The sequence below is a fragment of the Trichosurus vulpecula genome, chromosome 6, assembly GCF_011100635.1.
Source record: "Trichosurus vulpecula isolate mTriVul1 chromosome 6, mTriVul1.pri, whole genome shotgun sequence".
NCBI classification, from domain to species: domain Eukaryota; kingdom Metazoa; phylum Chordata; class Mammalia; order Diprotodontia; family Phalangeridae; genus Trichosurus; species Trichosurus vulpecula.
Genome location: NC_050578.1, coordinates 284,844,369 through 284,869,534, shown reverse-complemented (window position 1 = coordinate 284,869,534; position 25,166 = coordinate 284,844,369). Strand labels below are relative to the sequence as shown.

Sequence of the window (25,166 nt, the reverse complement as noted above, 5' to 3'; positions counted from 1 at the left end):
TGCGTGTTAACACGCTTTCCTGGGAACACAATCCCATTCCCACCAGCGTGTCTGACATCTTGGCCACAGTCTGACTGCACAGTGGCTAGCTCCTGCTTTCTGCCAGCACAAGACTCCCTTATGTGGCTTCACCTCTTGGCCAGAGGGCTCCACTCAGCCGTGCCTGTAGAAGCCCATCCTAGAGATGCCTTCACAGCTTCTCATTTTCCTCATCCGATGGGCCAAAGGCTATCCCTGGAGCATGGCATTCCCCTCCACAGGAACAGGCTGGTACCCAATTCTATCTCCTATACCCCTCTTCCTTTAGCCCACACCCTCAAGGCACTACAGTCACTCACATGAAATTCTTCCCCAGGAAATGATTGCCGGCAGACAGTGCAGGTGGCAGAGGCAAAGGTGCCATGGGCTTCCACCAGTTTTGTAGCAGGGATGCCAGCCGCTGCAATCCAAATGCAAAGAGGAGGTGAGGCGAGTCCATCCATACAGCAGCCCAGAGTCACCACTGCTGCCTCTAAGCCTGGCTGTATTGGCCAGGAAGGACCACATGTCCCTCCCTATGCCAGACATTCTGCCACACATGGTCTAACCCTAACCCTACCTGTACAAGACAGTAAAGAATTGACATGGGCAACCACAAAGGACATAAGGAGAATTTACTGCCAAGTCTCAACACAATTCATGAGACACAGGGACAAAAGGCAGGTGGAATACTCACTCACTGTCATGCCCCATAATTTGAACAAAGAGGGGCACCTGAGGTTCTAGAAAAAGAGAGAGCATTCCAAGCATAGATGCTAGGAGACAAAATGGTGAGTCTGGGCACCATTCTGCAGGCTAGTCTGGCTGGAACACAGAGTGAGTAAAAGGAAACCATGTGGCAGAATGGTGACAAGACAGACCTTGGCCATGTGCAAACAGAGAATAAGTTGGAATTTTGAAGTGATTTAGGGAAAATACTATGTCAGCTATATCAAGGATGGACCAAGGAAAAGAAAGGCTGCTGGGCAGCTGGGGTCCCACAAGAGGGCTGGCTGTGTGACCTCCAATCCTAAGGTGTTGGGGCCAAAGGACAAGACTCAGTAGCTGACTAAGTATGGGAGCTGAGGAAGAGGGAAGTGGTAAGGCCAGCTCAGAGGTGACAAACCTGGGGGAATGAAAAGATGGTGGTACCATCCATCAACCTGTCCACATTTATTAAGCACCTTCTGTATGCCAAGCACTATGCTAGGTATTGGGGACACAAACACAAAAACAAAAATCCCTGCTCACCAAGTAAAGTAGACCAGTAGGGGGCGAGACCCAGGGCTATCTGCTCTGGACACATGGAGCCTGCAATGCCTCCAGAGCACCCAGGCAGAGAATCCAGAAGGCAAGTGGTGATGAAGGAGACACATCTCTTTGGGAATATGCTGCTCAGATCACCAAGGGAGAAAGTATGGTGGGAGATAGAGAAGAGAGACCAGCTTGGAGAGGCTCCCCTATCCAGTGGTCAAGAAAAGGACGAATCAACAAAGCAAACACAGAAGAGGGATGAGAGAGGAGGAAAACCACACGAATGCAGTGCAAGAAAGCTGAGGAAGAAGACAGTATCCAGCAGGAAGAGGCAACAGGGAGCAAGGTGGTTGGCAAGTGAGAAAAGGCACTGGGCTCACTGGTGACCCTAGAGCGGGTGGTCTCAGTCCAGCGATGGGTCAGAATGAGCCAGATTGTGAGGGGTGGAGAGGCGATCAGGAGTCTGTGAAAGGGAGAAGGCAGAGGACCTGGAGGATAAAGAGAGGCAGAAGCTTAGCAGACTCCACCCTAGAGGAGATGGAAAGGGATGAGCTTAGGGGCACAGGAGGAGGGGCTGGCCTAAGCACAAAGGGCCCCCTCCTTCCTCAAAGACAGCAAAGGAGAGAGGATGGGAGTGATGGCGGGGGGGACAGAACTGGGAGAAGATACTCCAGGCAAATGGCCTGTTTTCTTGGCCAAGGCGTGAGGCCAGGTCCTTGGCTGAGGACAGGAGGTAGCATGGGGGTCTGAGGAGAGCATAGTGAGCTGGACCAGAAGCTGAGCAAAGGAGAGTAAAAGGAGTATGGTCACGTCAAGTGAGGGCCCAGGTGAGTTTACATAACTTAATGCACAATACTGGTTCAGGGGCCACACCCTAGAAGGAATAGACATCAGTGGTGGGGGTAAGTCCAGTCCAAAGGCTGACAGAACAAGGGGGAGAAGAAGGAAGGCAAGGTGGCTGGTAGCTGCAGGAAGAGTGGAGAAGAGCTAGAAATGGAAAGACCAGGGGCACTTCCAAGGGACGGCAAGCCGACCATCCCTGCATGTGCGTCAGGGGAGCTGAGCAGACTGAAGAACTGGCCAGGGCGTCTGGAGGACTTCCCACACAGGAAATGGAGGCCCAGAGGCCATCTTCACCAGTGATTTCACCTGTGGGCTGGCCAAAGTACCAACAGCTGTTTGGGGAGATTTCTCTTTTTCTCAGAATTCCTGAGTCTTGCCATGAGAAGGAAGAAGGAACTGGCCTCCAGAGTTTTTTCCCTCTGCCTGATCCGCCGTTCCTGGCTGTGTCTGCCTCGGGCACACGAGAAGAAAGCCAGAAGATGGATGGGTGGTCAGGTCCCTCTATAAAGACCACACTGAGCCAAGAGAAAAGCTGCCTGGAGAGCACTGGGGAAGACCCACACTCACCTCTCTCAAGCCCATCAATGTTCTGAGTGTAGAGTCGCAGAAGCAGCCCCTTGTCGTGAAGCAGGCGAAGGAAGTAGTGGGCCAGGTTGGGCCTGTAGTTCCCAGGATAGAGCTCTTTGGCCAAAGTGAAGAAGGGCTTGGGGTTGTGGAAGAAGTAGTCCAGTTCAAATATGGCTTCAGGATAGGGAAGGTCATACTGCTCCAGGTTGCTATAGAGGCCACTCCCTGGAGACCTGGGGAGGGAAAAGAGCCTCAGCCTCCCACAGCAAGAGCTCTACCTTGGGGACAAATCCAGCCTCAGACACTTGACACATTTACTAGCTGTGTGACCTTGGGCAAGTCACTTAATTGCCCTGCCTTTCCCCCCTCCAAAAAAAAAAGACCCCCACCCAGACACAGAGAGGCAGGGAAGGAAGGAGGCAGAGAAAAAGGAGGGTGGCATTCCTTACCTGAAGTCCGGGATCCCGCTGGGGGTGCTGATCCCAGCACCCACCATGACCACCACCCTCTGGCAGGTTTTGGTGCGAATCATTTCTGCTATGTCCTGCAAGGACAGCTTCTCTCCTCCATGGCCACCTCCTGCTCCACAGCCACCGAAGGCCCCCGCAAAGAGACAGTCATGCTTCTCACCCAGGGAGCTGGGGGCAACAAGAGCTCATGCCACATATCGCAACCAATTCCATCTCCAACAATCTTCCCTGACCTTCCGATAGTTAGTGGCTCTGAGACCCTCACTTGGGACAGCCATCCAGATGGTGTGGGATAATTGTAGGTCTTCTCCTAGGGCTCACGGATGGGTAAGCAAATGCAAGGGACAGAAGGCTCCCACCTTCCTGGATGGGAAAGCCCAGGTACTCCCCACAGTGTGGTCATTTCCATGTTTTCATTAGAATGGAATTCCACAGATGCCTCCCCATGAGACTGGGAGCTCCTTGAAGGCAGAGACGGTCTCTGGCCTCTTTCTGTATGCCTCCTTAGCACAGTGCCATTTGTCGTTAACTAATCCCCCACAAATCAAGGCAATTTTAAAAGAAACAGAAAGCCCTCAATGCCTAGCTGCAAAGCCCAGGAAAGCAAATTCCCACATTAGCCATATCTGAAAACAGATGTATCTTTATGCATTTGTTCAACACCTCTCTGTTAGGGGATGAGTGAATCATTTCAACTTTTTTTGGACTCATGGTTCATCATGACATTAATCAGAGTTCTGAAATCTTTCCAAATTGTTTTTCTCTATAATGTTGTTGTCATTAATTATCTTCCTAGCCATGATCACTTCACTTTCTATCATCAGCTCACAGAGTTTTTCCTAGTTTCCTCTGAGGCCTTATTTTTCCTCATTTCTTAGGATGTATTACATTCATGTATCACAATCTGTTTAGCAATTCTCCAATGGGAGGACATCAGCACAGTTTCCAGCTCTGGGCGGCTATGAAAAGAGCTGCTATGCCTTTGCACACATAGGCCCTTTCCCTCAATTTCTTTCAGGTATTGGACTAGGAGCTGGGACAAGGGGTATGCATGCACATTTTGGTAACTTGTCCACTATCCTTTCAAATGGTTTTCCAGGATAGCTGGGCCGCTACACAGCTGTCAACAGTGTATTCGAGTGCCTGGTTTCCTCTACTTCTGATCATTTCCCCCATTCATCTTTGCTGCTTTACTTTGTATTTCTTTCATTCTTTTTTCATATGGTTATTGATTGCTTAGATTTCTTCCTTTAAAGACTGCCCGTTCACATTCTTTGACCATTTATCTACTAAGGAATGGTCCTAAGTCTTACCAAATTTGAGTCAGTTCTTTATATAGGGGATGTAAATCTTTCATGAGACAAATTTGCTACAAAGATATTTCCCCCCATTTATGTTTCCCTTCTGACTTTTACATTAGATTTACTTGGGCAAAAACTGTTTAATTATATATAATCAAGTGACCATTTTATCTTATGTGATCTTCTCTAGTGATATCCACAGATCTGAAAAGTCATTTTTCCTCTTGCTCCTCCAATTTGTTGATAATATGGCTATGTGACCTTTTATGTCCAAGTCATCTATCCATTTGGTGTTATCTTGGTGTATGGTGTGAGCAGTTGGTTTCACCCTCATTTCTACCAGACTGCTATCCAAGTATCCGCAGAGGTTCTATCATTCCTCCAGTAACTGGGGTCTCTGGGTTCATCACACACTAGGCTGCTGTTTATTATCTTCTGTATGTTTTGTACTGATTGACTGTTTGGTTTTTTTAAAAGAATACCAAATCATTTTAACGATTACTGCTTTGCAGTACAATTTGAGATCTGGCATTGATAGACTCCCTTCCTTCCCATTTTTCCTATTATTACCTTTGAGATTCTTGACCACTGATTCTTCTCTGATTTGTGTTATTGTCTTTCTAGCTCTGCAAGATATTCTTTTGATAATCTGACTGGTACAGCAGTGAATAAGTAAATTAATTTAGGTAGTATTTTTATTTTTATAACATTTGCTCAACTACCTATAAGGAATTAATGTCCCTCCAATTGTTTAGGTTGGTCTTTATTTCCACAAAATGTTTTATAGTTGGGATTCATATAGCTCCTGGTTGAATCTTGATAGACACACTCCCAAATAATTTATGCCTTTGATAGTTAGTTTGAATGGAATGTCTCTTTGTAACTCTTCTTGCTGGGTTTGGTTGTTTCTATACAGAAATGTTGAGGATTTATGTGGACTTATTGTATACCCTGAACTTTTGCTGAAGTTATTGTTTCAATTAATTCTTTTTTATTTTCATCTATACAGAATCTTTATTCAATTTTATTTTATTTTCAGGTCCACATTCTTTTGGGCCCTTCATCTCTTCTCCCATTCTCCCACTGAGAAAGCAAGATAAATAAACCTCATTACAAACATTAAGTCCAGTAGTTAAACATAACAATTTCCCATATTGGCCATGTTCAAAAGAAAAATATGATTCAATCTACACCAAGACCTCTCTCTCTGGCAGTGGGCAGTTCTGTCTCTGGGGGAGCAGAAGGCACCTATGGGGAGGAAAAGAGGGATAGAATTTGGAACTCAAAACTAAAAAAAAAAAAAAAAAGCAAATGTTAAAAATTGTTTTAACGCATAGTGGAGGGGGAGGGAATACGTACGTGCGTGTGTATGTGTAAAAATAAGGGTTCTTGTGGTTGATCATTGGGTTGATCAGTTATTAAACCTATTAAAGTTGTTTGTCTTTATAATATTGTTATTATTGTATACACTGTCCTCCTGGTTCTGTTGACTTCATTTTGCATCAGTTCATAATGGCTTTCCCAGGTTTCTCCGAAACTATCCCCTTCATCATTTCTTATAGTATCAATAGTATTTCTTCAAATCATATTCTGTAACTTTTTCAATCATTCGTCAATTGATGGGCACCCCACATTTCAATTAATTCTTAATTGACCCTCTAGGGTTCTCTGAGAATACTATCCTGGTATCTGAAAAAAGCTAGAATTGTTTCCTCTATGCCAATGTTTATTCCTTCAATTTATTTTTTTTTGTCTTACTGATAATAATGTTAGTCAGATATCATTTCTAGTACTGTCTACTAAATGTTAAATAGTAATAACGATGACATCCTTGCTTTACCCTTAATCTTAGTGAAAAGACCTCTAATTTTTTTTCCATTACATATATTACATAAATACTATTAACTATGTTAAGGAAGAGTCCAATTATTCCTATGATTTCTAGTTTTTAATAGAAATGGGGTTAAGATTTTGTCAAAAGTCTTTTCAGCATCTATGGATATATGACTTTATTGTTAATAATAGTTTGTTTATAGTCTTCCTTATGAAGAATCAACACTGCATAAATCCAACCTGGTCATGGTGTACAATCTTCTATCTTGTCATAGACTACTTGTTAATATTTTGTTTAAAATTTTTGCATAAATGTTCACTAGGGATAATGGTCAGCTATTTTGTGTTTTGTTTCTCCTTGGTTTACGTATTAAGACCATATTTGTATCAGAGAAAGAACTGATAAATAGAAGTATATATAGAATAATCTTACATATATATACATGCATACACACACACACACACACACCCCTATCTATTTGTGTCTAATGGTAGCCATCACAGGGGAGGGGGAACGGGGGGGGGGGGGGGGGGGACAAAGAAATTTATATAACTGTCGTATATTTGGAGGAAACAGCAAGTTGCACATGGTAGATTTGCAGTTTCATGTGCAATCATTGTTTTTATTGTAGTGTTATGGAAATGCTTGTTTTGTTCCATGAACTGAAAATAAATTTTAAAAAGATACTGGAAGGATGCCTTCTTATTATTGCAGAGTTTTGTAGTATTGGATTTAATTGTTCTTCAAATGTTTGATAGCATTCACCTGTAAATCCATCTGGTCCTAGGGTTTTTTCACTGGGAATTCATACACACATGTTCAATTTGTTTTACGATACTGAGTTAGTTTTTCTCTTCTTTTGTTAATGTAATTAAACATTCAGTTACTGTTATCTTTCATTTCTGATATGAAGTTTGATTTCCCCCTCTTTTTAAAAAATCATATTAGCTGTTTATTTTATTAGGTGTTTGGTTTAAAAAAAACAGCTAATAGTTTTATCAATTCAATGGTCTTTTGCTTTCAATTTTATTATGCTTTTCTTAATTTTCATAACTTCTGCTTTGTTTCTTATATGGGGATGTTTTATCTGTTCATGTGTTTTTTTTTTAATTATTGCACGCTCACTTGATTTGCTCTTTCTCTTTATTGCTAATGAAAGTATTTACAGATACAAATTTTCTCCTCAGAACTGCAAAAGCTATGTCCCCTAAGTGCTGTTATGTTATTTCATCATTGCAATTTTCTTGGAAGAAAATTTTCCATAACTTGTTGACATATTTTTTTCAAATTATGTTATTTAGTCTCCAATTAATCTTTTCTTCCTTTAGATCTGTATTGAATTTAATTTTTCATTGCACTGTAATAAAAAAGTTTAGTATTTCTACTTACCCATTTTTATTAGTTTTTTTTTTACTCCCAATACATGGCTAATTTATCCCCATACAACTGAGAGGTATATAAATTCTTCTCTATCCCACTCTTGTTGGGAATCAACAGATTCAACATCTCTAACTTTTCTAAAATTCTACTCAAGCTTTTAACTTCTTTGTCATTTATCTTTTGGTCACATTTGTCTAAGTCTAAAAGGGTCACATTAATCCCCCTGTATTCAAATGTTAGTCTTCAGTTTTCTGTCCAATTCAATTAATTTTTCCTTTATTTAGTTGCTTTCCTCTTTGGTGAAGAGTGTGTGTGTGTGTGTGTGTGTGTGTGTATCTATGTGTATGTATGTATGTATATACACACACACACCCTATATAACATTGATACTTTTTCACTAGTTATGGTATCTTTAAGCATAATGTAATAACCCTCATTCCAACTTTTTTTTAATTGTGTCTACATTGACTGTAACCTTTTAAAATCATGACTGCTACCTCAGCTTTTCAAAACTCAACTAAAACAACACAGGTTTTGATTCAGCCTCTCACATTAACTCTATGTGAATTTTTGTATTCCAAGTGTGATTCTTGCGAAGTTATTGTCATGATATTTCCTCCATTAGAGGGCAGAGGCTATTTTTGCCTTTTTTTCATTTTGTAACCCGTGTTGAATAAGAGTTTACTCGATTGCTAGGGCAGCTTGTTCATATTTGTACATAAAAATAAATGCTGTTTCTCCCCCAAAGAATATAAATTCAGCGAGGGCAGGAAAACAGTAACTTCTGTGGTTGGCACATGGTTACTGGGCGCTTAATACATGCTTATGGATTGTGTGCTTGTACAGGGAGCTGGGGGCCACCCCTGAAGGAGAGTACCAGATTCCTAGGGTCCTTCTAGGTGGTCAATAAGAATGAGGTGAGAGGATCCCAAAGTGAATAAAGTACTTCAGTAACAGTGTTAGAACTGGTTTTTATTCGGGTGCTTCTGAAAATTCCTCAGCAACTGCCTGTAGAAGCTGGATTGTATGGTATGTGCCACTTTCTTTTTTTTTGGGGGGGGGGGCAGGGCAATTAGGGTAAAGTGACTTGCCCAAGGTCACACAGCTACTACGTGTCAAGTGTCTGAGGTAGGATTTGAACTCAGGTCCTCCTGACTCCAGGGCCAGTGCTCTACTCACTGCACCACCTAGCTGCCCCATATGTGCCATTTTCTAGAGTGTAAATGGAAATCCAATACTGATTCAGTAACTTCCATGTAACAAATATGATAAGGCCATTGTCTTCTAGGGCTGGGTTTCCTCCAAAAATCCGGAGGACCCCAGGCCATTTACTCAACTTCCAAGACCTTCCCTCAGAAGGTCAGTACAAAAGCTCAAAGGATCAGAGGATGCACCAATTGGCTTTGCAAAGTTTAGTTGTTAAGAAAAATGATGCTGAGGGGTAAGAAGCCAAGATGGCAGATTACAGGCAGCCACTCAGCTGAACTCTCCCAACATTTCCCTCCAAATAGCTTTAAAATAACACCCCAAATCAAATGTCGAAGTGGCAGAGTGAACAAAAGGTCAAGGTGAGACATTTTTCCAGCCTAATAAAACACCAGAGTTGAAGCCAGTCCACAGTGCAGCAACTTCAGGAGCTCTCAGCCTAGAGATACTAAGGGTTATCAGATAACTGGTCAGAAAGAGATTACAGGGGACCCACTGCTGGCACTTGGTACAGCTGGCACTGACTGGTAACTCTTATTGCTGATACACCGTTCTGGGTTTAAGTGTGGAAAGGACTGCTGGAAATCAGTTACAAAGGAACAGAGGCCCTGGTCATGGTTCCAGGGCCAAGAGAACTGCTAACACCTGGCCCTTCCTGGGTAAAGAACTGGGTGCAGACGAAGAGAGCAGAGACCACACTTCTCCTTAGATCATAGCACCTTGGAAGAACCAAAACTTACAGAACTCTCCACCACCACCACCACCCCCTCCAAAAAAAAAACAAAACTAGTTCTGAAAATAGCAGCACAAAAAAAGCCTGAAGCTTAGAACGGTGCATCCCAACCCCCAGGTGAGCAGAGCCCAACTTTAGCATAAGTTCAAAGTCAAGAAATAGGCTGGAAAAATGAGCAAAGAACAACAAAACTTGACCATATACAATGGCAGGGAAAACGAAGACATAAATGCAGAGGAAGACAACAATGTGGGAAACAGCTAAAACTCAAAGAAAAACGCTATTTGGACCCAAGTCCCACAAGAATTCCTGGAAGAGTTAAGAATGGTGAGCGGAAATTAGGAAAAGAAATGGGAGGGATGCAAGAAAATTATAAAACAAGAACTAACATCTTGGTAAAAGAGGCACCAAAAAAATGCTGAAGAAAATGACATCTTAAGAAACAGAATTGGCCTAATAGTAAAAGAGGCACAAAAATTCACTGAAGAAAGGAATTTCTTCCAAATGGAAAAAAGAGATACAAAATCTCACTGACAAAAATAATTCCTTAAAAATTAGAATTGGGCAAGCAGAAGGCAATAACTCCATGATATTCTAAGAAACAATAAAACAAAGTTAAAAGGATGAAAAAAAATAGACGAAAATGTGAAATATCTCATTGGAAAACCAAATGACAAAGAAAATAGATGGAGGAGAGATAAGAATTATTGGACTACCTGAAACCATGTTCAAAAAAAGAGCCTAGACATCATATTTCAAGAAACCATATGGGAAAACTGCCCTGATATCTTAGATCCAGAGGGTAAAACAGAAATTGAAAGAATCTCCTGATCACCTCCTGAGATTCCAAAATGAGAACTCCCAGGAATATTACAACCAAATTCCAGAGTTTTCAGGTCAAGGAGAAAATATTACAAACAGCCAGAAAGAAATAATTCAAATACCGTGAGGCCACAGTGAGGATCACACAAGATTTAGTGGCTTCCACATTAAAGGAGCAGAGGGCTTGGAATATGATATTCTGGAGGACAAACAAACTAGGATTACAACCGAGAATCACCTAGCCAGCAAAACTGAGTATAATCCTTCAAGGGAAGAATGAATATTTAATGAAACTGAGAGGACTTCCAAGCATTCCTGATGAAAAGACCAGAGCCAAACAGAAAATTTTACATTCAAACAGAAGACTTAAGAGAAACATAAAAAGGTAAACATAGAAGAGTAATTATAAGAGACTCAATAAACTGTTTACATTCCTATATGGTAAGATAACACATGTAATGCCTAAGAACTTATTAAGGCAGTTAAAAGGAGTTTACATTGACCGAGGGCATGGGTGCGAGTCAATTATGTAGGAATGATTTGCAAAAAAATGAAGGGGGAAGAAACAGGGATGCACTGGGACAAAGGGAAACAGAATGGGGAAAATTTTCTCACATAAAAGAAGCATGCAAGGAAGAGGTTTTACAATGAAAAGGAGAATGGGGGGGGGGGGCAGGGGGAGCAGGCAATACTTAAACCTCACTTTTACCAGAATTGGTTCAAAGAGGAAAGAACATATATACATACTCAGTTGTGTATAGAAATATCACTTAACCAATATGATTATAGGGAAATAGGAGGGGAAGGGAAGAAGTGAAAAGGGGAGGGGAAAGATTATGAAAGGGAAGGTGGATTAAAAGAGGCAGTGGTTAGAAGCAAAATAGACTTCTGAGGAGGGAAGGGATAAAGAGATAGATAAAGAGATAGAGAAAGAGAGAGGGAGGGAGGGAAGGAGAGAGACAGGAGGGGGGGAGAGAGAGAGAGGAGGGGGGAGGAGAGAGAGAGGGAGAAAGGAGAGACAGAGAGAGAGAAGGATAAACAGAAGAAAATAGGATGCGGGCAAGTACACAGCCAGGCATCGTAACTGCAAATGTGAATGGGATGAGCTCACCCGTAAAAGAAAAGCAGAGAGCAGAATGGATTAAAAGCCAGAATTCAACCAATATGTTGTTTGTAAGAGACATTTGAACCAGATACACAGAGTTAAAATAAAGGGCTGGAGTAGAATCTAATTTTACTTAAGCTGAAGTGAAAAAGGCAGGAGTAGCAATCTTGATCTCAGACAAAGCAAAAACAGACTTAAGGGATAATCAGGAAAACTACACTATGCTAAAAGGTTCCATGGACAATGAATACCAAAAATTTTTACATCAAGTTTCTCTGATAAAGGCCTCATTTCTCAAATATAAAGAAAGTATAGAGCTGAGTCAAATTTATAAGATTATGAGTCATTCCCCAAATGATAAATGGTCAAAGGATATGAACAGGCAGTTTTTAAAGGAAGAAATTAAAGCTATCTATAATCATATGAAAAATGCTCTAAATCACTATTGATTAGAAAAATGCAAATCAGAACAACTCCGAAGTACCACCTTATACCTATCAGATAGGCTAATGTGACAAAACAGGAAAATGATAAATGTTGGAGAACATGTGGGAAAATTAGAACACTAACGCATTACTGATGGAGTTGCAAACTGAGCCAACCATTCTGGAGACCAATTTGGGATGATGCCCAAAGGGCTGTCAAACTCTGCACATGCTTTGATCCAGCAATACCACTACTAGGTCTGTATCCCAAAGAGATCAAAGGAAAAGGAAAAAGTCCTATTTGTACAAAAACGTTCATGGCAGCTCTTTTTTGTGGTGGCAAAGAATTGGAAATTAAGGGGATGCCCATCAGTTGGGGAATGGCTGAACAAGTTGTAGTATATGATTGTGAGGGAATACTATTGTTCTGTAAGAAATGACAAGGGGGAGAGGGGTAGTTTCAGAAAAATTTAGCAAGATCTCTATGAACTGATGCAAAGTGAAATGAGAAGAACCAGGAGAATACTGCACACAGTAATTGCGATGCTGTAATAATGATCAATTGAAGGATATGGCTTTCCTGATCAATACAATAAACCAAGACAATTCCAAAGGACTCATGATGAGAAAATGCTGCCCACCTCCAGAGAGAGAAATGAGGAACCCTGAGTGCAGACTGAAGCACAATTTTCTCACTTTCTTTTTCTTTTTTGAGATACACCTAATACGGAAATGTTTTGCATTATTTCACATGTATGGTTGCTACCACTTGCTTGCCTTCTCAGGGGATAGGGCAGAGGGAGGGAGGGAGGGAGAGAATTTAGAACTCAAAATTAAGAAAGAAAAAAAATGTTGAAAATAAAAAATAAATTAAAATGTTAAATTAAAAGAAAAAAGGGTAAAAATAAAAGGAAAGCAAATGATACTCACTCATAGCCTCCCAGAAAGTAGAAGCTCTTGGGGAAACCAAACCTTCCCTCTCACGAAAGCCAAAAGGGATGAGGAGGAGAGTCCATGTCAAAACACCCAGGCAGCAGGGAAAGGCCAAAGATGAACCCGGCACAACCAGAGGGAGGCTGGAGGCAGCTTATCAAGTCTTCCCTTTATTCCCACTGACTCTGATGGAGACAGTCCCAATTTTCCCGTATCTTCTCCAACATTTCTCATTTTCCTGTTTTGTCATGTTAGCCAATCTGATACGTGTGATGTGGTACCTCAGAATCCTTCTGATTCGCATTTGTCTAATCAACAGTGATCTAGAGCATTTTTTCACATGACTATAGATAGCTTTAATTTCTTCCTCTGAAAACTGTCTGGTTTTTTTTTTTTCATCTATATTCATTAGGGAAATAGGTCTATAATTTTCTTTCTCTGTTTGGCTCTTCCTGGTTTAGGGATTTGCCCAATATTAAAAGTCTCTTTCAGCTCTGGGATGCTATAATTCCACGTATCTCTCAAGACCCAGACGTAGCCTATAATTCCTTCTAATTTCAAAGAGCAACAATCCCTTATTAAGCTCCTAATATGCACAAGGATTTACATCTTCTTAAAGCTTTATTCTATTTGCCAACCTCAAAACTGACTTTCCCTCACCCACCAGTAGCCAGGGTCCCTCTAGGAATGGCCACCTACTTTTGTCGCCAAGAGCTGGACACATTCACAGCTTCCCCTCTCAGGATCTTCTCTGGCAACACCTGCTCCCACAGAGAGATGCAGCTGGATCTGTGGACAGCTCGGAGACTCCCCCAAACTCTGGAGACAGAGGGCTGTCTGCAGAGACAGAGATGCTTCCACCCTAAAGAAACAAGGATAGGAGAAGTCCAGCTGTTAACAGTCTACAACAGACTACTCAGTGGTGGAGGGGTTGTGAGAAGATCGACATATTAGTGCATTGTTGGTGAGGCTTTTGGAAAGCTGTTTGGAACTATCTATGCAAAGGCAGGGATTGAAATGTCTATCATCTCTGGGACCCTGCATCTCAGGAGGCTGTTGATAAGAACGACGTCCCAAAAAGCGGACAGCAGCACTGCGTTTGATGGATACCCATCAATTACGGACAGGCTGAACGAATTGTGGCACATGACCGAAAGTGATGTGGTCAGCACAGATGGAAAGGCTGCGGGGCGCTGGGAGGCGGAGCCACGACCGCCACCCCGGGGAGTCCTGAAGGGGAGCAGACCCTCCCCCGCACACCCATACCCGTTTGTGCGGAGGTGGGGAAGAGCGCATGTTCGCACGTGCTGACTCTTCTTTCTCCTTCTTTAAAACGGTTTGTTACAGGGAATGGTTCTCTGGGCTGAAGAGGAGGCGGGATCCCGGGACATAATTTTGGCTTCTAAGAGGAAGATCTGATTAAAATGCACTTTTAAACATCCCAGCAGCCATTGGGTCTGAAGTGACCACAGGCACGGAAACAGCTGGCGCCGCTTTTGCCCGTTTCTTTGTCCTGAACCGTCCAGACTAAGGGAGAGGGGGCTGCAGGGGATTCGACCCTAAGTGTGCCATCCCCACGAACCACGGACTCTGCACGAGGAAGTCCCCGCGTCCTGGGGCCGGCATCATGGGCCCCCTCCCCCGGGCGACTGGCAGCTCCTCGAGGGCAGGAACCAGAGCAGGGCATGCAGCAGGTGCTTAATTAATGCTTGCTAAACCAAGCCCGAGCGTCGCCAGGACCGCCCTGGGCAAGCTCGCCCACCCTCACCTCCGGGGGCCCCATCCCCCACCCCAGGACTGCGCCCGGGACACAGGTCACTGGAGTCCCTCCTCCGCCCCCGCCGGGGTCCGGCCCTCGGGCGGGGCGCGCGCACGCGCGGGCACGTCGGAACGCTCACCGCGAGCCGCCGCGGGCCTTCCACCCGCCGGCCCCAGCGCCGCACCCAGGGCGGTCCAGGCGGCGGCGCGGCCTGGCCCCATGACACCGAGTCCCCCGCGGAGGAGGGAGGATGCCGGCGGCACTCCCGACCTGCTCCGCGCGGCGCCAGGGCCGGAAGCGGATGAGGGTGCGAGCGGGCGCCGGAAGTGTGCGCGCGGGCGCCGGAAGTGAGTGTGCGTTTCCGTAAGTCCGACCGTCGCTCCCCGCAGGTCCATCCCGGAGGCGCTGCCGCAGCTGCCGTCGCCGCCATGAAGGACGTGCCGGGCTTCCTGCAGCAGAGCCAGAGCGCCGGTCCCGGCCAGGCCGCCGTGTGGCACCGCCTCGAGGAGCTCTACACCAAAAAGTGAGGGGGGCGGGGGAGGGGGAAGGAAGGGGGGAGGGCCCGTCCCGGGGATCCCTCCCGCTCCCCCCCCCACCCCCTCCCCGCGTCCCCGGGGGCGCTGAGGGTCCTCTTGTCTCCCAGGTTATGGCACCAGCTCACGCTCCAGATCCTGGATTTCGTGCAGGATCCCTGCTTTGCTCAGGGCGACGGGCTCATCAAGGTGAGTGGGGGTGCACCCTGGACCCTGCCGCTCCCCCAAAACTCTGGGTTGTGCAGGGGGAGCGGCTGGCACGGAGTGGGCGCCTTAGAGCGGTGTGGGCACGTGCAGCTGGCGGCGGCCCCGGGGGCTCCTCCTGGGGGGATCCTCCAGCCTAACCCCACTGCGGTTCCGCGGAGGCTGCCTGGGCACCCCTCCGTGCGTCTGACCCCCGACGAGTCCCCCTGGCAGCGTCGAGGATGGCCGGGGGCCTCGCACAGCCCTGTCGGCGGGGTCAGGTTTGCAGCTCCGCCCGCGTTTCCCTGACCGAACCGAACCTCTTTGTTCCTTGCAGCGCGGGGGCGTCGGGCGCCCCCAAATCCGTGGCCCCTCCTTAGGTTCTGTAAAACACGTCCTCCTGGAGGTAGCCCTTTCCTCTCAAACAGTCGTCCCTTTGTCGGTTGAGAGCCGTTTGATGTGTGTTTCTCTCCTTGGTGTTTGGGAACGTTTCTTTTCCCTATTTTTTGACACCTTCGATTGCTTTTTTAGAAAACTTCTAGCGTCCTTTGATCACTTGTCTATCGGTAATTGCCTCTGTTCATACAATGCATGTTGCTCTCCATTCCTTTTGTATTTTGGATAGTAAACCTTTATCAAGACTTCTCCCGCAAAGATTTCTTCCTCCTTGTTTCCCTTTTAATTCTAATTGCATTTATTTTGTTTGTGCAAAAGCTTTTCAGCCTTTTGTAATAAATTGTCTGTTTTCTTCTGATTACCTCTCCCTCATTTTAAGCCTTGTCCCCCTAGCTATAGTTGTTTGACCTTTTCCTTCTCTGATATTTTTGTGACCTGACCTTTTACGTCTCTACCTGTTCATTTAGAGCTTATTGTGGCCTGTGGTCTGTGCTGTTGGTCCAAGGCAAACTTCTACCAGGCCGCTCTTGGTGTCCTTGAGTTCATCAAACACTATGGCTTATTGTTTCTAGAGCTTGTTTACGTGATCTGTTCCCTGGATCAGCCTTCTTTGGTCATGTAGTGCTGCTAGAAGGAATGGCATTCTTCTAGCTTCTCCTCAGACAAATGCCTATTTCTGTTGTCGGTTGAACCCCACTCACTAATACCTTGAAATAGGTGCTTAGATGCCTGAAGCAAGTCCACAGGGTTCTTTCAAGACTGTCCCCTGACTTGGGTCATTGGTCCCAGACTCTCACTTCATGCCTGTGAAGACAGCCATCACGGCCATCTCCTCCACCTGTTCTCGGGTGTATTTTTGTTTTTTTCTTGCTCCCCTTCAATGTAAGACCCAGGACTAAATGTGGCACTGTGGATGGGCTCTGACTTTAGTGATGCTTCAGACGAGCTAATTCTGTCGATGCAGCCTGAGATGAAAGGATAGCCTTGGCAGGTGGGCCGTGCTGACTACAATCAAGGCTCGCTAAAAGGCTAAGAAGCCTTCAGGCCTCTTTTTTATGAGTTGTGGTAAAACCTAGTCTTCCCCATCCTGTACTTCCACCACAAGGTGAATTTCGTTATCTGTATATTTTCACTTCTGTTAGACCCTTTTAGAGCTTTTCCTGTTGTGTACAAATGCTTTCTCATGATGCCCAGCAAACTGATCCAGAATTCCTTTCCTGGGAACTGATAACATCATCCTATAATTACAGTTTGGGTTGTTTTGGCTTAAATTCCTGATATTATGCCTGCCCATAATTAAGCTTATCTCCTTTTTTGCCCAGTCCCTTAGCCTTTTGGGAGCTTCCTGCCCTTTCATCCCCATCAGTTGGGCATTGTACTGAGCTTCTTGGGTGCTTGGCTGTGTACCTCTTCCAAAAAAATATTAAACAGAGCCAGTTCTAGGACTGACTCCACAGGACCTCAAGTGTTAAAAGTTTCCTTCTATGAAATATTCTCTCTCTTTTGTTCCTTGTCTCTACTCCTCCAAACTCTGTCTGGAATATCCTTGGTTTTCCTTTACTAGCTCCAGTTTCGCTATGAATGTTAGTATTTGGGTTTGTTTGTTTTGTTTTAGTGGTGGGCTCATAAACTGTATTGGTTAATGTTAAGCAGCACCCCCTTAAGAGGCATTAATACATAAGCAGAAATTTGAAATTCACCAAGGAGCAGGAAATCTAAGTTTCTGGATTTGGTGGGTGTTTCTTTTGTGTAATGTAATTTCATATGTTAAAACAGGATTGTATCAAAAGATTTGGAGTTGATCCTTATAGAAAGCCTGTTTGCCTAGGAGACTGAGAAGTTCAGTAGCAGGAGACAGATTTAAAAGCAGGAGTCCGTTGAGTTGACATCTACTGCTCCTGGCCCTCCCTCTGTCCTGTCTTTGTACAATCAGGAACAAGACCAAAGTGTTCTCTCTCCATTTGTTAGCAGTCATTTAGATTTCTGACATAGAAAGTAACAAAGCATTGATTAGGGACCCTGAGGTATCTGTGTATAATAGCCTGGCAAGGGTACCACTCTTGCAGCAGTCTCGCCCAGGCCTTATCTAGGCCTTGAGGTGACCATGGCGCCTGTCCTTTGACCCCACCTTCCTCTCACTATATGGCTTTATTCAGTCCCATTCTAGGGCTGAGTTCTTTCAGTCCCCCTGGATGTCATGGAAACATTGCCCTTGACATGTTTACCAAACTGATTACTGTCATGTGTGTGGCACAAGGGTTGGGTATGAAGGCCCTGCCAATCACAGTGGGGTTCCACCATAGCAATAACTGATATCCCAGCTGTGTGCTTTTCTAGCCACAGAATCCCATCTTCCCAGTACACAGACATTACAGAATGCACACTAAAATCCCCTTAGACTCAAGTCCTTGTCAGTGCCTCCTGGCACCTCCTTAGCCTATCTCAAAATCTCTCAAAGCAAGACTCCAGCACATTTCCTCTCCCTCATTAGAATTTCATCATAACCTTGGGCACCTCTGTTGTGGTTTTAGTTTTCTCTGTTCCTTGGTGTTGTACTAACATGATTGCCCCTAGCTTGGTGTTATGGTGGCCTTTGAGGAGACACGTCTCCTGCCTGTTGCCTACGCATTTGCTGCTCCCAAGATTCCTCCTGTCTATACCTGTGTCTTTGCCTAAAATGCTTGCCCAGCCAACAAAGCGAGACAGTCCCAAAGGTCAGCCATAGCTCCCAAGGTGGGGTTCTAAAGCTGCAAATAGAGGTCCTTCCTGGGGGGGGGGGGCGGGATCAGTTGTGGCCAACACACCACCCCCTGAAACATAAGCACTGGCAGTTGTTCCTCTTGGAGGCTCTTTCCTTGGGGCCATTCAGGACAGCGCTGCCAGCTTGAATTTTTGTTTAGGAACTGTCTCGTGTGGCATTGTGTGTCCTGGGTTGTGTCTCTCATGTCCTTCCCACCTGTAACTTGAGACTGAGAGCTAGATTTGGCTCAGGAGGGGTCTGCAGTATACTTCAGGGCAGAACTGGCCTCATCTAATGAATCTCATTTCTTTACTCTTACAGCTTTATGAAAACTTCATCAGCGAGTTTGAGCACAGGTAACACACCCTCTTGTTCATTGTTTACCTTCTGCATTTGCACATTATTAAGATTTTAAATCCAGGTGATCTTTCCATTTCAGGGTGAATCCTCTGTCTTTGGTGGAAATCATTCTCCACGTAGTTAGACAGATGACAGGTGAGCATTAATTTCACAAAGAATGAGCCCCAGAGGGTAAAAGCGCTGCAGACTAAGTTCATTGGCTTTTGGTAGCCTACATTACTACATTGAATGATATCAATTTAAAGAGTTTCACACTGGGCTGATCTGCCCGTCGGTGCCTCTTCTGACTTCATTCCTTTTTATTTATTCCAGATCCTAATGTTGCTCTTACGTTTCTGGAAAAGACTCGGGAAAAGGTAGGTTTGACATTTTAGCTGCACTTTTCCTTGCTAGAGTGGTTCCCCCTTGGGCTGCCCCTGGTTCCTTGGTCCATTGCCTTGTGCACATGGAGACTGTAAACTCTGGGAAGGCAGGAGCCTTTTCCTGGTAGTTTCTCTGTTTTTGCCGCCTGCTCCTCTGGTTTCTGATCTTTCTCTTACTCCTTTTGGCAATTTCAGGTAAAAAGCAGTGATGAGGCAGTAATCCTGTGTAAAACTGCCATAGGTGCTCTAAAACTGAACATTGGAGACCTCCAGGTGACAAAGGTGAGGGCAGGGGACCAGTTGTTGGTGCCTTAGGGGTCCTGGCTTGGGAAGGTCCTTTGACCTGGAGACTAAAGAAGCACATCTGCCTGTCCTTGTTCCCTCCCCTGGTTGATATAGAACACAGTCAGTGTCTAATAGCTAGCTGACCAGTAAGGGAAACCAGATACTTAGTGGTTATGGTTGTGTTAGGAGAGTAGAGGATTGGGAGCCAACACCCAGAGACTCCCAGATTGACCCGGCCTTGGTGAAAGAGACTTAGATCACATTTGGGGGTGGGGTTGAACAGTCTGTTTGTCCCCCTTCGGAGTAATGAGATGTAAGCCGGTGAAGAGGTGAGGCCACGCATCATCTTTACAAGCATGGTCAGCCTCATTATTTTTGGACCTCAGGTAGGATATATAGGGCTGCCTCTTCTTAGGAGAAATAAGAGCTTTAGCCACAAAAGAAATAGGAGGCTTGGCCACATCCAAGTGGAGGAGGCATTTGCTGGCCCCCATGGTCCTGGGTCTCTTTTCTTCTGCTTCTGGTGGGGAGGGGTGGGAGGAGGGTCCAACAAACATGTGCCCAGGACACTCCAAGTTTCCCGTCTATGTGCAGGAAACAATTGAAGATGTGGAAGAGATGCTTAACAACCTTCCAGGTGTGACGTCCGTACACAGTCGTTTCTATGACCTTTCCAGCAAATACTATCAGACGATCGGAAACCACGCATCCTACTATAAGGACGCCCTGCGGTTCCTGGGCTGTATCGATGTAAAGGACCTGCCAGGTAACTCGGGGGATGCCCCTTTACCCTGCTCTGTCCTCTTTGAGGGTGAGGTCACTGTGCACTTCCCGGGTGGTAGCAGGCACGTTCTCTGTGTCTCCTACTCAAGTATCTGGAGAAATTAATTCACATGAAAATGGAGGGGTGGTCAAGGAGTCAGAGTGTGAGCCAGTGAGGAGGAAGGCTGCATGAGGCACCTCCAAGGCTACACGAATGGGCAGGACAGGGACAGGAATGGGTTCGGCCCCAGCAAAGAAGCCTGGCTGTTGTCCACCCTCTACAGGCCATGGGCTTGGGCCCCAGCTCTACTCCTTCCTCCCTCTTGGCCTCAGTTTTGTCTAACTAGAAGCTCCATGAGGGCCCTTCCAGTTTTGTATCTGCGATCTAGCTCTGAGAACGTATAAGGCCAAAGTGGGAATGTCCTTGGGATGGCCTGCGTTGGATTTGTCTCTGCTCCAGAGAGAGAAGGGCAGCTAACACAGCCAAGGAGATAAGGAGGCTGCTATTGGGGGGGCAGAATCAAAAAAGTGGCTTTCGTTGCGTAGGACTAGGGCAGGGAGGGAGCTAGATTGAGAACCGTGAGGAGAATACCTGGGAGGAACAGCCATGAAAGCTGGAGAGAATTTGGGGCTAGTGTTATTTGTTAGTCTTTTTAATAGCTTTTTATTTGTGCTGGTGCTGAGAGCAAGAGAACATTTAGGAAAGACACTACCCCTCAAGGCATCAGGTGAGATAGGAATGTGGGCCACATCCACAGAGACCCGAAGGATCTCTGTGACCTCCTCACTGTTCTGGCTGCCAGGTCACAACCTGTCTGAGCGCTTGGGTTGTCTGTGGGTCTCCCTTTGTTCTGGACAGTCTCCCCAGTGATGATTTGTAAATCAAGTTCAGTCAAAAAGTGCCAAACACTGGGCCAAGCCCTGGGGAGATGATGAGCAGCCACAGGAAGTTAAGACCTGAAGTCTTCCTGTTGGCCCCTTTGGGTGAGCTGCCCCCAGGGTGTAATTTTGATTCTTCAGAGGTCAAATTTACAGCCATAGTGTATCCCCAGAAGAGGGTAGGGGTTAAACAGTTCTACCTTGTTTCCGAGAAGCGATCTTGTGTGCTTTCAGTCGTCCTCTTTAGTTTGGGTTTTTGACTGTAGTCTCTTTGAGATAAATATCTGGCAAGGCAGCCTGTGGCCTTTCCAGCTGCAAGTTCCAGTCAGAGTCATTGGTGGTCTTCATCCACTTGGTTTTTCTTGTGTGAATTGTGAAGTTGAATTTTTGTGTGCAGTAGGGAATCTTATTAGGAGGGTCTCTTATTCTGGTGCTTTGTGTAATCAGCGTGACGACACCTACAAAAAGGAGCTTCCGGGGGCAAGCATGGGTCCAAGGATCACCCAGGTCATCTCTGTTAGGTCTGATGAGGAATCTTGTATGACCATCTTGCCCTGATTCAGGCTGTTTTTTTGGTCCTTTTTCCCTGGGTATGTAGCTCACTCTCTTAAAAGTGCTCAGTGCCCTCCTGGGAGGGGATCCTCCCATGCCTCCTTCATTGTGGCCAGGCTCTTATGCCCTAGTTAGTAGGATGTTAGGGAAGTGCTGACAGGCCTTCCTGGGCATCTCTGGACCCCAGCCCAGGCTACTTGGTCCATAAAGGTTTGTAAATGCAAGGAGGGGATGCAGTGTTAGTGGAGTGTCCTTTTGTAAGGCTCCTTTGGCCTCCCCCTAGAGGCAGTCAAAGGGTGCCACAGTGGACCTGGAGCCAGGAGGATCTGAGTTCAAATCCTCAGAAGCTTCCTACCTGAGACCAAGAGCAAGGCACCAAACTTCTGGCTGTCTTGTTTCCTCAACTGCAAAATGATGAGAACAGCCCTGCCTCACAGGTTGTGGTGAGGGTCAGAGATCACAGACTTGTAGAGCACCTAGCACTTGGTCTTTTCTCTTCCTCCTTTTGGCAGTTGCTTTGTGGAAGTTAGTCTTGGGCAGAAAACCTTGATCTTGAGTGTCGATGTCCTGTGCTTTATCTGTTTCCCATGAGTGGCATGAGTAGTTTGTCTGGAGTTCAGGTCAGGCCTGGTACAGCATCTTCCCAAACCAAGTCAATGGCCCAGGATGTCTGGCCATCGTTGGGGGCTTCCAGGTGGTGGAGAAGCGTCTTCTGAGCCCTCTCCTGTGTCTCCCCTGAGGTCGGAGCGACTCTGCCCATGGGCTCTGTCCCATAAGTGTTCCCTGCTGCTCATCCACCTTTCTGTTCTTCTCTGATGGAGAGAGCTGGGGCTGCTTCAGAGGCGCGTCTCCTATGCCTGCCTGCATCCCCCATCATGCACCAGGGTGGCCCTCCATCTGCCCTTTCTTCCTTTCCCTTCCCTCCTCCTAGGCTCAGTGTCTGGGGGAGGTCCGGAGGGGCCTTCTCCTTCCCCAGGCCAGGCCAGCTCCACGTCTGGTGCCTCCCCCTCCCCTCCTCTCTTCTCCTCATCTTCCCTTCTCATCTTTAGTCTCTCCACTCCTCTGGCCTACAGAGACACCCAGGGCTCCCCGTCTCATAAAAAGTACGCTTTCTGCCCTCTCCTTGCACTGTGCTCCTCCTCCCTAGGCTCCCTTGCCTAGTTGTTGGCACGTTGTCTCCCTCCGGCCCCTCAAGGGACTGGCTTCCCTGGGGTCTCCTCCCCCCACCACACCCACAGCCACAGCTTAGTCGATGCTGATGGAGTTGGACCAAGGGCCCCCATGGTGAAGCTGCCCAGGGAGCCCCTGAAGTGCCACCTTCTGGTGAGGGGTTGTTTCCAGCAGGCTTGGCAGGATCCCTGGGTCAGATCTGTGTAGTCATAGGCCAAGGGGTGGGGCTGCCTTTTGTACTAGAGGGAGGGTAGATACTAGTTCCTGAAGGCCAGAGTCCCAGAGGGGTTAAGGTTAGCATTAATGAGCCAATTTCAGTACTTCCTTGTCAGAGGGGTCTATTGGACCCCTCTGAGGACTGTTGTTACTAACTTGGTATCAGGGAAGGCTTCCTGGAGGAGGTGGCATGTCAGAGGATGGGCCATGGGGCAGTGGGTCCAGCTTTCCTGAATGGAGCATCCAAGGAAACAGATGGGACAGCTGGTCTGGAGGTGAAGCAGACAGATGGAGTAGTGCCCAGTCGGGCATCGCCCACAAGGCAGTTTGGCTGGGCAGACTGCAGCCGTGTGACCAGAGGCCTTTTGTCACCGCAGTGTCCGAGCAGCAGGAGAGAGCTTTTACCTTGGGCCTGGCAGGACTTCTTGGGGAAGGCGTCTACAACTTTGGGGAATTGGTGAGTTGGCTCCAGAGCCGTCCCTGACCCTGCAGTGAGGGGCATAGCCGAGCGCTCCTCAGGCCAATGCCATCTCTGCTTGTCTTGCAGCTTATGCACCCTGTGCTGGACTCCCTGAGGAACACAGACAGGCAGTGGCTGATCGACACACTTTACGCCTTCAACAGTGGGAACGTCGAGAGGTTCCAGACCTTGAAGCCTGCCTGGGGCCAGCAGGTGAGGCCCCAGTCCTGGGGAGCCACCCAAGGTGGGAGGAGGGGGGTGTGCCTTAGTGTCCTCCCCCCTTCCCTCCTAAGCGGAACAAAATTAAATTCTAATTGAAACCCAGGCTCCTCGAGGGCTCTGCTGCCCCCAAGGACTGCCACTGGCTGCCAACTCCCCCCATCTCTTGTTGGCAGTCTCAGGCTTTGGGGTGGGCCTGGGGCAGGTAGAGGGGCCACTTGCCTACCTCTTCCTCCATACAGCCAGATCTGGCCGCCAACGAGGCCCTGCTCCTGCAGAAGATCCAGCTGCTTTGCCTCATGGAGGTGAGTGTGGGCATCCCCCGGGACGGCCGGGGCTACCCTGGCGGGCTGGGATTCTAGGAAGAGGTGGTCATCCCCAGCTTGGCGTTTCAGATGACTTTCACGCGCCCAGCCAACCACCGGCAGCTCACCTTTGAGGAGATCGCCCAGAGCGCCAGGGTGAAGGCGAACGAGGTAAGCTCCCGCCCAGGGGTCCCAGGGCTGTACCCCCTAATCCCACCCTCCCCACTGACCCACACTTGGCTATCCCCATGTAGGTGGAGCTGCTGGTGATGAAGGCCCTTTCGGTGGGTCTGGTGAAAGGAAGCGTCGACGAGGTGGACAAGCGGGTGCACATGACGTGGGTGCAGCCTCGAGTGCTGGATCTGCAGCAGGTATGGGCACCAAACCCTCTGGTCCCTGGGAATAACTTTGAAACTCTTAGATTGCTGTCAGCCCTGCCAACTTTCAGGGGCCCTTGAGGTTGGGGGGTCCTGGCGGTTCCCCTCCTCATTTATTACCCAAGTAGAAAGAGGGAGGAAGGGGGAGGGGGAGGGCAAGGGGAAGAAGACCAGCAAGAGGGAGGGGCAGGAGGAAGGCCAGGATGATTCAGGCAGTCCAGTGTGGAAGTGCCTGCCCAGGCGGGGGGACCCTCATGAGGGTGGCTGTGCCCTGGCTTGTTCTTCAGATCAAGGGCATGAAGGACCGCCTGGAGTTCTGGTGCACGGATGTGAAGAGCATGGAGATGCTGGTGGAGCACCAGGCCCACGATATCCTGACCTAGGCACTCTGGGCAAGTGCAGTTCTCACAGGAGCTTCAGGGCCTCCCCCAATCCCCCATCAGTGTGTGAGGGAAAGACTTGTCTGCAGCCTGTGCTGACAGTGGTCATTGCTGGGGCAGTGCCCACCCTGGGATGTGGGGATGGTGGAGCATCCTCCTAGATGAGATGTGGGGGGGCCCCATTACATCCCTTCCCCCTATCCCAAAGGTGGCACCTCAGGGCCCTCTAGGTAGTGCATATTGGTTTTTCTCTCCCCTTGGGTCTGACCTCCTCCTGTACAGGTCTGTTTTAGGGTGTGGTGCCGAGTATTGCTGAAATAAACATCTCTAACTTGCT

The 25,166-nt window shown here is 46.9% G+C and overlaps 2 protein-coding genes across 6 annotated transcripts in view; one reads left to right on the top strand and one right to left on the bottom strand.

Moving 5' to 3' along the window:
• The window catches only part of SIRT3 (sirtuin 3), a 27,259-nt gene extending 12,328 nt beyond the window's left edge, over positions 1-14,931 (bottom strand). For 2 of the 5 annotated variants that reach the window (XM_036765489.1, XM_036765490.1), the window contains exons 1-5: positions 14,790-14,928; positions 13,591-13,753; positions 3,132-3,320; positions 2,683-2,915; positions 339-439 (exon numbers count right to left, since the gene is read on the bottom strand). In XM_036765489.1, coding sequence (XP_036621384.1) covers positions 339-439; positions 2,683-2,915; positions 3,132-3,320; positions 13,591-13,753; positions 14,790-14,871 — 768 coding nt within the window. In that variant the 5' untranslated portion in view covers positions 14,872-14,928. Of the gene's footprint in view, positions 1-338; positions 440-2,682; positions 2,916-3,131; positions 3,321-12,888; positions 12,979-13,590; positions 13,754-14,789 lie in introns of those variants that run through there. The other 3 variants (XM_036765488.1, XM_036765491.1, XM_036765492.1) reach the window with 3 other exon arrangements.
• PSMD13 (proteasome 26S subunit, non-ATPase 13) lies at positions 14,758-25,166 on the top strand. The gene is made up of 13 exons (XM_036765493.1): positions 14,758-15,173; positions 15,294-15,372; positions 18,824-18,858; positions 18,942-18,997; positions 19,175-19,218; positions 19,420-19,506; positions 20,104-20,275; positions 23,466-23,545; positions 23,636-23,761; positions 24,010-24,072; positions 24,163-24,243; positions 24,327-24,443; positions 24,737-25,166. The coding sequence occupies exons 1-13, from the start codon at positions 15,079-15,081 to the stop codon at positions 24,830-24,832; spliced, it is 1,131 nt and encodes a 376-aa protein (XP_036621388.1). The 5' UTR covers positions 14,758-15,078; the 3' UTR covers positions 24,833-25,166.

Coding starts and splice junctions, on each gene's coding strand:
- PSMD13 (XM_036765493.1), top strand. CDS start 15,079: ATGAAGGACGTGCCGGGCTTCCTGCAGCAGAGCCAGAGCGCCGGTCCC. Junction 15,174..15,293: donor GAGGAGCTCTACACCAAAAA/GTGAGGGGGGCG, acceptor CTTGTCTCCCAG/GTTATGGCACCAGCTCACGC. Junction 18,998..19,174: donor CGTAGTTAGACAGATGACAG/GTGAGCATTAAT, acceptor TATTTATTCCAG/ATCCTAATGTTGCTCTTACG.